Source organism: Geotrypetes seraphini, chromosome 9, assembly GCF_902459505.1.
Source record: "Geotrypetes seraphini chromosome 9, aGeoSer1.1, whole genome shotgun sequence".
In the NCBI taxonomy this organism is placed as follows: Eukaryota; Metazoa; Chordata; class Amphibia; order Gymnophiona; family Dermophiidae; genus Geotrypetes; species Geotrypetes seraphini.
This window is the reverse complement of record NC_047092.1, coordinates 151,695,407-151,711,251: the sequence shown is the minus strand read 5'-3', so window position 1 is coordinate 151,711,251 and position 15,845 is coordinate 151,695,407. Positions and strand designations below refer to the sequence as shown.

General features: G+C 43.6%; 1 protein-coding gene across 1 annotated transcript in view; it reads right to left on the bottom strand.

Moving 5' to 3' along the window:
• TRPC1 (transient receptor potential cation channel subfamily C member 1) overlaps nt 1-6,829 on the bottom strand; it is a 59,877-nt gene extending 53,048 nt beyond the window's left edge. Inside the window, exon 1 of the mRNA XM_033959499.1 lies at nt 6,132-6,829. Within this exon, the coding sequence (XP_033815390.1) occupies nt 6,132-6,258 (127 nt within the window). The 5' untranslated portion in view covers nt 6,259-6,829. The remainder of the gene's footprint in view (nt 1-6,131) is intronic.
• Nucleotides 6,830-15,845: the final 9,016 nt, after the last annotated feature.

Here is a 15,845-nt window from a genome sequence, read left to right as displayed (position 1 = left end):
GGGAAATGCCTTTTAGCGAGGGGAAGGATAGTTTTAATTTGTGGGAGGATCTGGTGGTATTAGGGTTTGAGGAATTCCAAGAAAGAGGGATAAAGGGAGGGAGGATACCATATAGGATTTTGAAAGTTAAACAGGCGCATTTATAGTGGACCCTGGCGATTATCGGAAGCCAGTGGAGCTTGGCCAGGAGCGGGGAGACATGGTCAAATTTACTTTTAGCGAAGATTAGCTTGGCCGCGGCATTCTGAATCCGTTGGAGTCTGTGGAGGTTTTTCTTAGTTAGGCTTAAGTAGATAGAGTTGCAATAGTCCAATCTGGAGAGGATGATGGATTGGACAATGCAGGAGCCACTTATATGCCAGTCCAAAAGGGATTTGGGGGTGTATAGGGGAGTGCACATGTTTCAATATCAATACAGTGATTACAGGGGCTTACGGGCATGGGTCCATCTCTCTATGGGTCCCAAACCCACCCCCAAGATGACTTAAGCTGCCTCTGGGCTGGATGACTAGGCTTTCTTATGCTAGGCAGCCAGGTGATGATGGTCTGGAGGCTGAAATTTAAAGTTATGATTAAAATTTTTATAGGGGTGGGAGGGGGTTTGTTTTATGTGTTTTCAGTGCATATATGGTGAGTTTAGGTGGGTATTAGTGACTTAGACCATGTTTTAGATGGTCTAAGTCAAAACGTCCAAGTTTCCTCTAGGCTCAGTTTAACTTTCGGTTATACATGCTGTACGATTAAGTCTAAGCCGGCCCACGTCCTGCCCAATTCCTGCCCTCGACACGCCTCCCGAAACGCCCCGTTTAGCTTTGGATGTTGAGCGGCACTATGAGGGCCTAAGTCATTTAGAAATATGTCCAAAACCCGGTTTGATTATTGGCACTTGGACGTTTTTGAGAAATGTTCGTCCATGTGCCGACTTAGGCCGGTTTTTGGATGTTTTTCTCTTTCGATTATGAACCCCACAGGATCTAGAATCAGAAAATAATATTAAATATTGAACTAAGGCCAGTACTGGGCAGACTTGCACAGTCTGTGTCTGTATATGGCCATTTGGTGGAGGATGGGCTGGAGAGGACTTCAATGGCTGGGAGGGTGTAGATGGGCTGGAGTAGGTTTTAACGGAGATTCCAGCAGTAGGAACCCAAGCACAGTTTCGGGTAGAGCTTTGGATTCTTGCCCAGAAATAGCTAAGAAGAAAAAATTTAAAAAATTTAAATTGAATCAGGTTGGGCAGACTGGATGGACCATTTGGGTCTTTATCTGCTGTCATCTACTATGTTAACTTATTTTTGGCCAAATTGAATATATCTATGACTAGTTTTAGGAGCCCTTCTACTAAGGGCTCCTTTTATCAAGCCGGGCTAGCGGGGTTAACGCACGCGACGTTTCATCACGCGCTAACCCCCGGCGCTGGCCAAAAACTACCGCCTGCTCAAGAGGAGGCGGTAGCGGCTAGCATGGCCAGCAGTTTAACGCGCGCTATTACGCGCATTGAACCGCTAGCGTGGCTTGATAAAAGGAGCCCTAAGTTGAAATCTGGGCTTAGTGTGTTCTAATGCGAGACTTTCCCACACGCTAAACCCAGATTTACCGCAGCATTAAAGTTGAGCATTTTCATTTTTTTCCCTTGCAGATCATGCACTATTGTTCCCATTCGCACACAGCACCTACCACCTCCTAGTTAAGAGGCACTAAGGTCCTGATTCTATAAATGGCGTGATTGTGAATCAACCGCTAGGCACTGCTTATAGAATCACACTTAGCGGTGCCTAGGCTTGACTAGACATCCTTGTGGTAGGCACAGCTATATTAGGCCAGGGTTTTCCTGGCCTAATTTGCCGGCGCCTAACAGACACCTAGGGCTCCTTTTACGAAGGTGCGCTAAGCGCTTTAGCGCACGCACTGGATTAGCGCGCGACAGCCGAAAATCTACCGCCTGCTCAGTACTATCAAGAACAAGTGGCAACAGAATCGCCAAAGAACACTAAAGTCTTAACTGTGCTTTTGGAGAAGAGGCTAAGGCTGAATAAGCTGATGTTGTTTGGCGATTCTGCTGCTACTTGTACTTGAGAACCGTGGAAGCTTACACCCTATCAGATTCTGTGTTTCACTCCTGAGGAAGGCACTGTGCCGAAATATGGATCTATGCTGGGTTATCTGAACATAAAGAACATAGAATAAAGGTGTACTGGAGACACAGTCCCAAGCGAGGAGTCATTCTTTCACCCTACATTTTGCTCAGTTTTGGACTTTTGTAGGGTTAGTTTCTTTTTTTTGTGAGCACAAAGCTCCCCAAACACACAGAGCTGAGTTAGAGCAGTGGCAAATGGCAAAGTGTCAAATTTAGCTAGATATGAGATCAGGACAGATTTTATAATGCAGGGGGCAATGACTGCAATGGATTACAGTAAAATCAGTGGCGTACCAAGGGGGGGGCGGGAGGGGCAGTCCGCCCCGGGTGCCAGCCCTGAGGGGGTGCTCCCGGCCTTGCCATTCAGTCCCCCCCACCCCCGAAGGACCGCTCGCCCCACTGACCTTCCTGCACCACCTACGAAGCAGCCCGCAGCAGGATCGCGACGTCAGGGATCCCTGAGCTGCTTGGGCGCTGCTTCCTGCGCCGCAGTCCCGCCCCTCCTCTGACATCAGAGGAGGGGCGGGACCGCGGCGCAGGAAGCAGCGCCTAAGCGGTGCAGGGATCACTGACGTCGCGATTCTGCTGCGGCTGCTTCATAGGTGGTGCGGGGAGGCCAGGGGGGCGAGCGGTCCTTCGGGGGTGGGTTGGGGCATCAGGTCTTCAGGGTGGGGCGGGCGAGCAGGCAGGCAGGCTTTCAAGGGGGAGGGGGGTGACAGGCAGGCAGGCAGGCCTTCAAGGGGGGACAGGCCTTCAAGGGGGGGGACAGGCAGGCCTTCAAGGGGGGGAACAGGCCTACAAGGGGGTGGGACAGGCCTTCAAGGGGGTGGGACAGGCCTTCAAGGGGGGACAGGCAGACCTTTAAGGGGGGGACAGGCCTTTGGGGGGACCCTGGTTTAGAATTACACGGAGGGAAGGGGGTGTTCAAAGAGATGTGCATATGCCAAACTTTGGGGGAGGGGAAAGAAATAATAGGTCTGAAAATAGAGGAGAGGGAGAGAGATGATGGACCATGGGATTTAGGGAGGGAAGGAACAGAAAGGGAGAGAAATTGGACACAAGGGATGGTGTGGAGGAGGGATAGAGATACTGGATAGGAGGGTAATTAGGAAAAGAAAGGGAGAGATGGTGGACTCTGGGGTGGTGGGGAAGGAGGGAGAGATGCCGGATGAAAAGGTAGTTAAGAAAAGGTGGATCTGTGGAGGGAGATGAAAAAAAGGAAAGATACCAGACTTCCTGGGGAGGGAAGGGAAATGGAAAGAAGGAGACCCTGGCAAGCAAGTTATCAGAAGAAAACCAGAGCCTTGGACCAACAAGATTTGAAATATAACCAGACAACAAAAGGTAGAAAAATTAATTTTATTTTCTGTTTTGTGATTATAATATGTCAGATTTGAAATGTGTATCCTGCCAGAGCTGGTGTTGGACTGCAAACGTGAGCTAGGATTTAACAGAGAGAGGAAAAGTCCTTTGTGTTTCTTTATTTTATTTACACCACAGCGCCAGTGTGGTTAGGAGAAGCCAAAGGGGGTGAAAAACCTATAAAACCCACCCAATTGATTTTAAAAAAATCACCCAACTGAGCAGGAAAATCGAATTGAAAAACCAATTCAATAGGCTGAATCGAATCAAAATTTTTTTTCCTGAATCTGGCAGCATTAGTTTGCGCTACTGTCTTAGACTTTAGGACCTGGGATTGGGGAGAGATGGCATCCTCAGTACTTTATAATGCAAGTGAAATGAGGATTTGGTCAGACTTTTGAAGGGTCTGCAGAAAAAAAATATTGTATAGGCTGGGGACATGAGACAGCAGGAAATGGGTACTTTTCTTCCTTCTATTTTTGTGAATGGAAAGGCTGAGGATGTCAGAGAGTTCAGTTAAAATATGTGCTTTATAAGAAAATATAATAATGTGTTTTATAAAGTTTATAGCATAGCTGGCCTACCCAGTGAGGTGTTCCTAATGGTGGTGGTGGCAGCGTGTCAATGTGTTGAGAGGAAGAGGTGGTCTGGGAAATTCTGCTGAGCAAACTCCGGGCCCATTTCCAACCCCCAGTTAGTCCACTCCACTCAACTGGTTCACACACTGAGTGGGTCTTTGGGTGTTGTTTTGGGATCTCTTCCAGTGGTTTATCAGTATCTCCTTCTGGTCCAAGGAAGGAAACTTTGTTATCCTTAGCATTGACCTACAAAATATGTTTGTAACAGCACTGCTTGTGTGGCATTAGGCTATGTAGTGATCGAAAGAAAAAAACAGACCTTTGCACATTTTTGCACTATATGGTGGGTGTATGAGGAGATTCACATTTCCTGCACAGCTAAGTCCATGTGAAGTTACCTTGTGCTGTATTTGACATCTAGCAAGGTCTCTGTTTGAAAGGAAAGATCTAAACTTAAAAATGAAGTGGCCAAAAGTTATGGTAAAAGCAGATAGTGTAGCTGGTTTTAAGAAAGATTTGGACAAATTCCTGGAGAAAAAATCCATAATCTGTTATAGCATGGAATGTTGCTACTCTTTGGGTTTTGACCAGGTATTAGTGTCCTGGATTGGCTACCATGAGAATGGGCTACTGGGCATGATGGACCATTGGTCTGACCCAGTTAGGCTATTCTTATGTTATGTTCTCATCTGTAGGGGCCTTTGTTTTCACTTCTTATTTTAATGTATTTTTTTTCTGGGAACTTATCAGTGTTTTTTATAATGGGAACAAAAATGGAAGAGAATTAATGTGTGTGGGATGAGGGGGTAACTAATTTCTTCAGCTAAATAATTCAATCCACCTCAAACAGACATAGGAGAACTCACGCACCATTCACACAGCCTCCAACCAAAAACGTCAAAAGAAAAAAAACTGTTCGACAACCTCCTAGCCATTCGAGCTGCAACACTCGACCCCCTAACTCTACAACCAATTGAAATCGACCACAGACTGCAAAACCTTCAAAAAGAAATAAAAACCCTTCTATTCAAAAAACACATAAAACCGAACTAACACAATCAGAACTGTCCCAAGCATCACCTGCAACTACTCCATATGTACTTCTCATGTCATGACAATTCAGACATAATTTATGTTATGTTATGTTTGGAATATAAGAAAATTTTCACTGCCTGTTTCTATTCTGACCATTTATTCCGTTTCATGGTCATTACAAAAAATATTTTTTTACATTGGGGGGGGTGTCAAAAAATGATGGGCCCTGGGTGCCACATACCCTAGGTACGCCACTGAGTAAAATAAAGATATAATTAAATAACCATAAAGTATTTTTTTAAATTAGCTGGGTAACACTAAGTTGTGCACTGTCCCACAAAATCAGGGCAGAAGGAAGTTAATACACAAATAGTAGGGATAAAAATGAGAGCACAAGTTAAGTTATATCAGTGCCTTCAGCTGCATTTCTACTCAAGAATATTCAGATGTTTAGCTGTTCAAACTTTGGCAAGCGCTTAGTAAATAGAAATTACACAAGGTTTATCTTAAATAGCAGAAATCAATTAGACATTAGGATGGCATTGCAAAGCTCCCTTAATAACCCCACACTTACATCCCCTTGCTGCTTTGTCTGCTCCCAGTAGGGTTATTTGGCAGGGTATTAACACCAGATATTGGATATATTCTTAATCTCAAAGCTCATATGCCCATAGCCAAAAATAACATAAGCTTAATATTGCACAATAAAATTGTGTGTTGTCACGCATGACAATATCACATCCCTTGGGCAGGCAGGTACCCATTTATTCAACCATATTCAAAATAAAATTTAAAAAATCTGCAACGACTACTGTATATGGATCAAGTAGGCAAATTCATCTTTAAATGCACAACTATCCCTAAAATCTCTATAGTTACTCTTGTCAATATGGCCTGTAAGACCTTCAAACAAGGAATCATGCCCGACGAATAGCTCGAGATGCTTACATCGGGTTTGGGAAGGAAGTAAACAAACGTCGCTAGCCCCCTTCCCAAGGACCGTCAGCCGCTCCACCTACCTTTCTCGCAGGCCAGTAAGAAGAGCCTCTCGTCCAGAGTGGTCTCTTCCTTCACTTCCCTCACGTCCTTAAGGTCCAAAAATTTATTGGGGGAGGAAGAGTCTGTGCTCTGGAAAAGAGACGCCATAGCGACCGGGCGAGCGCACCTCCGCGTCTCGCGCTCCAGTCAGTGTGTGACACTGCGGGCGCGCGAGGCACCGCACGCTTGACTCTCCCCGCACGCCGCTCACAAGTAAACGACTCCCTGATTGGTCAGTGTCTCTCCCGGGCTCTGGTCCCGCCGCGGGCTCCTGACGCCTCACGTGGAATTCCCTCTCCGAATGCAGAAAATGGTTTCTCCTTTTCGTCTGTTCCGTGTGCCTCTCTCGTCATTTATAGCCAAAGGACTGATGATAGTACTGAAAGGCACTCTGGTCTTAATAGTCAGTACAGTTCTGTAGGCTGGACTTGGACGGGCTGATATTTCTATGTCCCACATAGGTTAACAAAGAACCCGCATTAAGGACTTTAATGGAAACTGGAGGCGTGGTCCCATGCAAAGTCAGGTTTAATACCCTCTATGCGTAGTTATTTCGAACCTGACCATTTATCTAAATGAGGCAACCTTGAACAAGTGTCCTCTCAAGAGAACCTTGGTTCTTATTCACCTTTTATGAAAACTATCCCTGATCTCCCTCCCTCGACAGTCTTGCAACCCTGCCTCTCCATTTCTTCATACTCGCAACCCAACCTATGTCCTCCATACCCAAAAGTAGAAGCTCATAAGGGAGCTTGTATACTAAGGTGTAGTTAGATTTTGCAGTTACTGGACATTACTTGCAAAATTAGCAAAGGGTTAACGGACAGGCTTTTAGCAGGGCAACCAGATGTCGGTATTTACCCAGACATGTCATCTTTTTGGAGGACTGTCCGGGGAGAACGTGTTATCATGCTGCAGCAGCCCTAACCTGCCTGCCCTTTCCCCCACCTCCTGCTCAGGCTCGGCTGAACTTGAATCTTTGGGCCAACCAGTAGCAGCGAGGTGAGACTGTTGCCGTCAGCCTGCCCCGGAAGTCTTCTCTAGAGGGTACCGCCTGGGCAGGAACAGAAAGTCACTTCAGAGAGGCCTAGACGGCAGCAGGATCACCTCCCTGCTGAGGAGGTAGGAGGGAGGCAGAGGAGAGAAAGAAGTACATCCCATGGAGGGAAGGAAAGAGAGAAGAACCTGCAGGAGAGGGGGGAAAATGGAAGGGAGGGGGGAAAAGCAGCCATGGGAAGGTTGGAGGGAGAGAGAAGCACCTGCAGGGGAATGTTTGGAGGGAGGGAAAGGTAATGAGACTTGTTTTCCTTTATTTTTTTTCAGATATTTTCCTGAAGAGGGCGGAGTGCAAAATGCTTAAAATATTGTATCTTAACATTACCTATTATTGTCATATCCTAAAAGGGAACAGAAGATGGGAAGGGGGACTAACAAAATGGGTAAAAGGGTAGGCAGGGGCGAGACTTGTGAAAGGTGGGGATGGGGCAGGGGTGAGATTGGTGGGAGGCAGGACTAGGGGCAGGGTCATGTGTCCTCTTTTTTTTTTTTTAACTTCACAAATATGGTAACCCTACTGTTGGGGGCATGGTCTGCATCTATCTTGCAGTTATTGCACAGGACAGATGTTAAAGAGGGAAAACTCCCAAGACAGAGCCTGGTTAATGCTGAACGGAATGGAGGAAGAAAAGTTTTTCTTTTTGGTTTGAAAGACAAACCTAGTGATGTCATGTGGATTAAAAGTTTTCTTTGCCTGGTTGAAAAGACAAACCTGAGGAACTTAAATACTCCTGTGTTAAGTGGATTACAAATTGTATGTTTGAATTGAAAAGCCAGTGCATGAGGTGTCCTGATGTGACTAAAATAATGCATTGTGAACCCTAAATAAAGAAAAGTGGGTGGGTTTTTTTTTTAATCAGATGGACATTGTTTTATGTTTTCTTTTACAAAGGATTAAAAAAACACTTGGGATTGTTATTGGGCATAACTTAATACAGTACCTCCAGAGATTGCACAGCCGTGGGCCTGGGAGCCACAGTGTCTTGGTGCATAGGTCACAACCATCTTTTCTCGGCAGGGTATCCTGAGCGGGGCTCCCAACTGACCCACTAGGCGCCCCTGTCACAATACGAGGGGGTGCTGAAAAGTTCTCAGCTCCACCAAGAAGAGAATGACATGGATATGGTTCAATCAATGACCTGAAACAATGTCAAAACAGAATTTCATTTCTGCAAATCTGTGAAATTGTTTAGCGAAATAAGGCCCTCTTTTACTAAGCTGTGGTGGTGTTTCTACCATGGCCTGGGGCGCTAAATGCTCCGACGTTGCTCATAGGAATTCTATGATCCTCGGAGCATTTAGCGCTCTGGGCCATGGTGGAAACCTCTACCACAGCTTAGTAAAATGGGGGGGGGGGGGGGTAGTATAACTGTCCTTTTAGCTACAGTGGCAAAATAATGCTCAAAATTTAGGAAGCTGGTTGGGCGGGCTGAGAACTTTCAGCCCGCTCAACCAACTTCCTAAATTCTGACCTTTTATTTTGCCACTGTAGCTGAAAAGACTTATTTCGTTAAGTACCAATCTGCAGACATGATGAGGGGGGGGGTTTACATTGTTTCAGATCATTGATTAAACCATATCTATGTCATTCTCTTCTTGTCTGGGCTGAAAATACCCATCTACAAACTAGAAGTAGATACAGTCCATTATTCCATATCCCAGTGCGGATGGATTATAAGAAAGGAATAAAATCTAGTTCTTGATTCAATCCAAATAGGTGTATTGAGTTCATTGCTTTCGGAACTCTTCAGCCTTTCAGCCCAACAGAGGATTCCTCTATGATTTCATATTGTGGGGATCCGGGATTGCCAACCAATTACGAATCTGGATATATTAGCGACAGCGTGGGCTGAGGACTTGCATTAACCGTTGACTGCTCAACAGTTACAACGGGTCCTGAAGAACATTCAGAAGGTGTCACCCAATATTACTCACTGGGAAATGCAATTGAAAATTGTTCTTAGACTTTACATTCCACCGGAACGTGCAGCCCAGATGGGGATTACTGCGTCGTATTCTTGTCCGAAATGCAATCAGGCTCACGCATCTTTGAGTCACATGTTTTGGGCCTGCCCCGCAATCCAACAGTTTTGGAGACATCTTGGCCTATATACCACATCGCTTTGGGGAAGGCGATGGCTTCCGCAACCGAGGGCGTTATTTGGATTTTATAATATAGCCTCACCTAAACCCAGGGGACTGTCAGCATTTATCTCCAGAGCCCTTTTGATGGGAAAAAAAAGCCATCCTCACCAACTGGCTCTCCCGTGATCCCCCGTCTTATGCACAATGGAGATCCCTAATGATAGTGCACGCAACACTGGAGAGACGCATGGTGGGAGACTTGACTCTTGACCCGGGTCGCAAATTTTGTCAGGTGTGGGAGCACTTCTGGCAGGACCTCACACCGCGTGCTCGCAGTAGACTTTTGAATCTTTAAGATTTTATTCCCACTCTCAGCTGTTGGACTGGTCATGGATTCTTGGGGGGGATGGGAGGGGAACTGATTATATTGTTGAAAATGTTATTTCCTGAATGGTACTAATGTTTGTATTTGCTTCTTACTGCTGGAATAATAAAAATCATTTAAACATAAAAATAGTTCTCTGTTCTGTGCAGAGTACCTTCTGCTCTAGGTTACCCCCCACCCCCTTCTTAATGATTTTATATATAAAGAACTTGATCTTGTTACTATGTTGTTTTTCCATCCAATGTTCTAGAAAAGGTGCAGTTTTAATTTGTCTAAAAACACAACTGTGATGTTCTATTATCCTTGTGTGAACTTTCCTTTTACTTTAGTTGCTTGCATGGACTTACAATAATTTAAACCACATTTTATGGATTTTTCCTGCAGTTTGATTTTTACCATAATTCCTTTTCATTTTTTCAGTATTTCATTGAGAAATGGTATTAGATCTACCTTTGCACCATAGCATAAAGTTGTGAGTTTAAATATGATTTCCAACCCATTGCCTTACTGATGTAAAAGGGTGATTTTTTTTTTTTTGTAGATGGACATAATAAACGTATGCTTTGCATGATCTCTTGGGTTTCTTTTTTAGTGGAACGACTGTTGTCCAATCCCACTTCTTGTTTGTCTTCTGCTGTTTTCTTGCGTTTGTTCTTTGCTGGATTCTTCTTTGGCATGATGATTTTTAAAATAAGTTTTTTAGCAAAGATACAATCAGGTCTGAAACTTGTATTATGGTGACCCTTTAGACTAGTATAAACAGAGATGTCAGGACAAGCTCTATTTTTCAAATGTTTTACCTAAGACACCTAACAGCCAAGTAGAGACGCTTAGCTTCCAGACTTCAAAAAGAGCCAGAACAAATACCATCCAGTGCAAGATTGTTGACATGATGGCCTAATTCAGCATCTCCTATGTGTGGGCGAAGCAAAAAAAAAAATAAAAAAAATCCCTAGGCGATGCTAAAGAAAGCTCATGACAGTTCCCAGCCTGGCCACAACTGAGTTGAGAAAAAAGAGCAGAAGAGAAATGTTGGATCAAAAGAAAAAGAAATGTGCATTTATTAATTTTTTTAATGCAGTACATATATTACAGCATTATTTTGATACATGGTATTATAGAAGGTACATATCTAAATGTGAAAGTGTATATAAACCTGATACACAAACAGCCTGTTTCACAAAGCTGCGTTAGCAGCTGCCGCATGGCAACAGCCCCAAAGCCCTTTAAATCTCTATGGGTTTTGGGGCCGTTACCGCGCAGAAGCCGGTAGTGCGGCTTTGTAAAACAGGCCCAAAGTGCACACAAGGCCCAATACCTGAATCAACTCTATATGTATAAATTTTTAAATGGTTTGGAATTAATTTTTATGGCTTTAAACAAACACACTAATGCTCTAGACCAGTGTTTTTCAACCTTTTCATACCTATGGACCAGCAGAAATAAAATAATTATTCTGTGGACCAGCATCGGTCCATGGACCAGTGGTTGAAGAACACGGGGCTAAGTTGTGGGCCAGACCCTGCCCATCTCTACCCAATCTCCACTCCAGTTCAGGCGCAGAATGCCCATAGGAGCCACTGCCCATGGCTTTGTGCACTGAATCAGTTAGGAAGAGGGAGCTGGCTCGAAGATAACACCACATCGATCGCACCGTGGACTGGCGGTTGAAGAACACTGCTTTGGGCTTGAGTGGACCGGCAGGAAATTTCTGTGGACCGGCATTGGTCTATGGTAGTTGAAGAACACTGCTCTAGACAGACAGGCTTTCATAATATATGTACAAAATATCTTCGAGCAATGCAGAAATTAGCAAACTACTCATTTATAGTACATGTTCCTAAACACAAGATTTAATATTTCAAAAATTAGATATCAGACAGTTCACATTATTTTACTATTCTATAAACTCCTACCTAGAGGTACACGCTACATAAGTGTGTCTAAAGTACCTTTAATTAACAGGCACCTATGTGCACTAGGTGTTACTGTATTCTATATGGTATGCTTAAGTGCAATAGTGCCTAACTACAAGGGTGTGTACGTGTGACCAGAACATGGGCAGGCCATGGGTATGTCTCTCAGACACGTACAGCTTATACAATACTATAAATTGCACACATCAGTTGATGCACCTAAGTGCACCAAATTATGCCTGCAATTGACATGGAAATGTCTTTATAGAATATTAATGTGCAATTTCACACCTAACTTTGAGTGTGAGCACTCGTTCAAACTACTGCCAGGCACGGAAATTGAAGTATTCAATAACCATGCACCTATATCTTGGAAATGCCCCTAACCCACCAATATCCCTCCTCTGGCCATGCCCTCTTTGGAGTTGCATGTGAGCTAAGGCCCCCCCCCCCCCTTTTAATCAAGCCGCATTTTATCGCCAGCCCCTGCGGGGAAAAGCTCCGATGCTAATAGGGATTCTAGATTTTTTGGTAATGGCCCCCATTTTGTGGAACTCTCTTCCACTATATTTAAGGGCAGAAAAATAATCGTTCAAAAATGTTAAGTCACAACTAAAGGCTTATTTGGATTAATTTGGGTGCTTGTCCTTACTGATTTTAGAAGATACCACCCTTGCTTTTATTATTGTAAACTGCTTTGGTTTAACTTTTTGTGTTAAGAATTGTGGTATATCCAATAAAGTAACTGTAACCCTAACGCAGCTTGTTAAAAGGGGGCCTAAATTAGGTGCGCAGGTTATACTGTAGAATAGGGGCATAGTGCAAATCTGCATGTAACTACTAATGGCTTTTAGCGCTTGTTAACACTAATAATTGATTGTTAGCACCTACTTAGTCAAATAGTTTTACACACAAATCTGGCCAACTTTGGATGATCTATACAGAATCCAGTGCTAAGTGCATAGTATTGGGGCACCTAGATTGAGTTGCCAATTTATAAATATGGTTTACAGTCGACTCCATCTAAGTGCACGTCGGTTAAGCGCACGCTTTGGTTATCCGCAGCCTACCACCAAGGTCCCGTTTTTTTGTGGGTTTTTTTTTACATTAAAGTCAATGGATGTAAACTCCAGATATTTGCAATTCGGATAAGCACACAATCCGCTTATGCGCACTGATGTCATAGGTCCAACCTCTATTGTTTCACATTACGTTCACTCCAGTTAATTGCAGTCGCGTTCTGACTGGGAATGGCTAGGCTTTACACAGCAGCTTAAGTGCTGGGCCTGGGACAGCTGAGAAAGTGAGTGCTCCGCTTCCACCCAAGCTGTAGGGCATAGCTTTCCTGTACTTTAGGCTCCAGCAGCCCACGCGCCATATTTAAACTGAGCCAGCTTAACTACAGCCTCCCCCCCCTCCTATTAAGCGCACATGGAGACCCGGTCGAAAGGGTGTGCACTTAAGCAGAGTTGACTTTACATGATTTATAAATCAAGATTTATACCAGAATTTTTATATACATTTTCAATATATGTGAATAGCAAAAATGGTACTCACAGCAAGCACTGAAAACTTAGAATGTTTACAATTTTTTTTTAGCTATAAAACCATGGAATCAGTTATTTAGGGTGAACGCCTCAACTGCCTTTGTAAAATTATATCCTGTGCCATGGTGGAGATAACACTAACACTATAATTCTTTGGAGAACTGACTTCCTAATGCTTTGAAGAAGTTCTGGTTTATTTGCTATCCTCTGCCTCTGTCCCTTAATAGTGGAAAGCATACCAATTAATGGTGGTTTAATTGAATTCAGATGGGTTCTCAAAAGTACAACAGAAGAGTATGAAGTGGAAAAAATAGTGTGATATACATTTTCTGCCAAAAGAAGTGTGCAGTTCTGCATTTCAACAGCTGGGTAATTTATTGCTGTACTGTCAGTTAAGTCATTTATTTATTCAATTTTTTATACCGTTCTCTCAGGGGAGCTCAGACGGTTTACATACATTTATTCAGGTACACAAGCATTTTTTTTCCATCTGTCCTGGTGGGCTCACAATCTATCTAATGTACCTGGGACAATGGGGGGATTAAGTGACTTGCCCAGGGTCACAAGGAGCAGCGTGGGTTTGAACCCAAAATCTCAGGGTGCTGAGGCTGTAGCTTTAACCACTGCAACAGCTGCTTCCCAGATATAATATTGATACCTCTGAAATTAGAAATATAAGAATGAATGAATGACTTTAAGAATAATTGTATAAGGACCCACCTAAATGTAGGCAGCATGTACAGATGTGGGTGCTGGTAATTCTAGTCACATACATATATCAATGGCAATCTGGTTACATGTTATTGAGTAAGTATATCTTCTATAGCATATAATTTGAAGGCTGGCATTCACATGGGCAGAGTCTGGACAAGATGCATACTTACATGCATATCTTATGCATACACCACCTGAATCTAAGCACAAGCATTTATACCAGCTTTGTGGTCGATGTGACATTTAAATAGATGGTGGTGACATTTAAATAGATACATCCTTGCATATCCAGTTATACTATGATTTTCTAAAAGAAAGTAGGCTCCTACTTTTCTTTAAAAGATGCTCCAAATAGGTGCCTAAATATAGATACCCCTTTGAAGAATTGCCTTCCACATGTAAACCCATGAACATTTCAAGTTGACCGAGATGGATGGAATGAAAACAACTAGTAGAAACAAGAAATTACTGTACAACGAATGATCAGATAACCTGTGCTAAACCATCTGTGGTTCTATATTAACTAAGTATCAGGACTCTGTAAACTTTATAAGATATTGTTTCATGAAGATCCCCCTGCTATGCTTCATAAAAGAGATGAGTATCTGATATAATATAGTCAATGAAAATTGAATTCAATTAAATGTATGAAAAATAAAAAAAATAGACCGATGATTCTGGTGCTAATGAATCTGTGGATGAAATCTACACACAGTTTGCACTGCTGAGGTCTCTAAACGGGTTAATTGGAAATATCTAAGGTTGTGTGTGGTCTTTTGATATCTGATAAGAAAACCTTAGAAAATATATTCTATTATATGCCTTATCCCTCCCATAGGCCATATTCTCAATCTATCTGTTTAAACTGCAACTGTCCCTGCTGCCTTAAAACATGCGGTGGTTAAGCACTTCTCAAAAAAAACTCTTGCTGGACCCCACCTGCCCATCCAACTATCACCCTGTCTCCCCTTCTTCCATTCCTATCCAAGCTACTCGAGCGTGCTGTTCTCCGTCGTTGCCTGGACTTCCTTTCAATTTGACAGATTCTCGATCCTCTACAATCTGGCTTTTGCCCCCAACACTTCACAGAGACTGCCCTTAATAAGTCTGCAGTGACTTGTTCATGGGAAGATCTAAGGGCCTTTACTTGATCCTCATCATTCTTGACATCTGCTGCTATTGATACTGTTAATCACAGCTTACTCCTTGATACACTGTCCTTGCTTGGATTCCGTGAATCTGTCCTTTTCTGATTTGCCTCTTACCTCTCCCAACGCACCTTTAGTGTATGTGTTGGTGGGTCCTCTTCTGCTGCTACCCCGCCAGTGGTTAGTGTACCCCAAGGTTCTGTCCTAGGACCTCTTCTCTCTACACCTCTTCCCTCAGTGCCCTGATCTCCTTCCATGACTCCCAGATCTACCTCTCTACACCCGAAATGTCACCTAAAGTCCAAGTAAAAGTCTCTGCCTGGTTGGCTGACATTGCTGCCTGGATGTCTTGCCATCATCTGAAACTAAATATGTCCAAGACTGAGCTGCTCCTCCTCCTCCTTTCTCCATCTCAGTAAATAATACTGTCATTGTTCCAGTCTCCTCAAACCCTTAGAGTCGTCTTCAATTCCAACCTCTCATTTTCTCTGCACATCCAACAAGCTGCTAAGACCTGATGCTTTTATCTCTTTAATCTCACTAGAATTAGCCCCTTCCCCTCTCAGCACACTACCTAGTCCCTTGTCCATGCTGTCATAACCTCACACTTAGGATTACTGCAATCTACTTCTAACTGGTCTCCCGCAGTGTCGCCTCTTCCCCTTGCAATCTGTGCAAAAATCTGCTACACAACTCATCTCCACCAACCTCACTACGCTCATGTTACCCTTCTCCTTAAGTCACTTCACTGGCTCCCTATCTGCCATCACATACAGTTCAAGCTCTTATTGATGACCTACAAGTGTGTTCATTCTGCTGCCCCTCAATATCTCTCCTCTCTTTT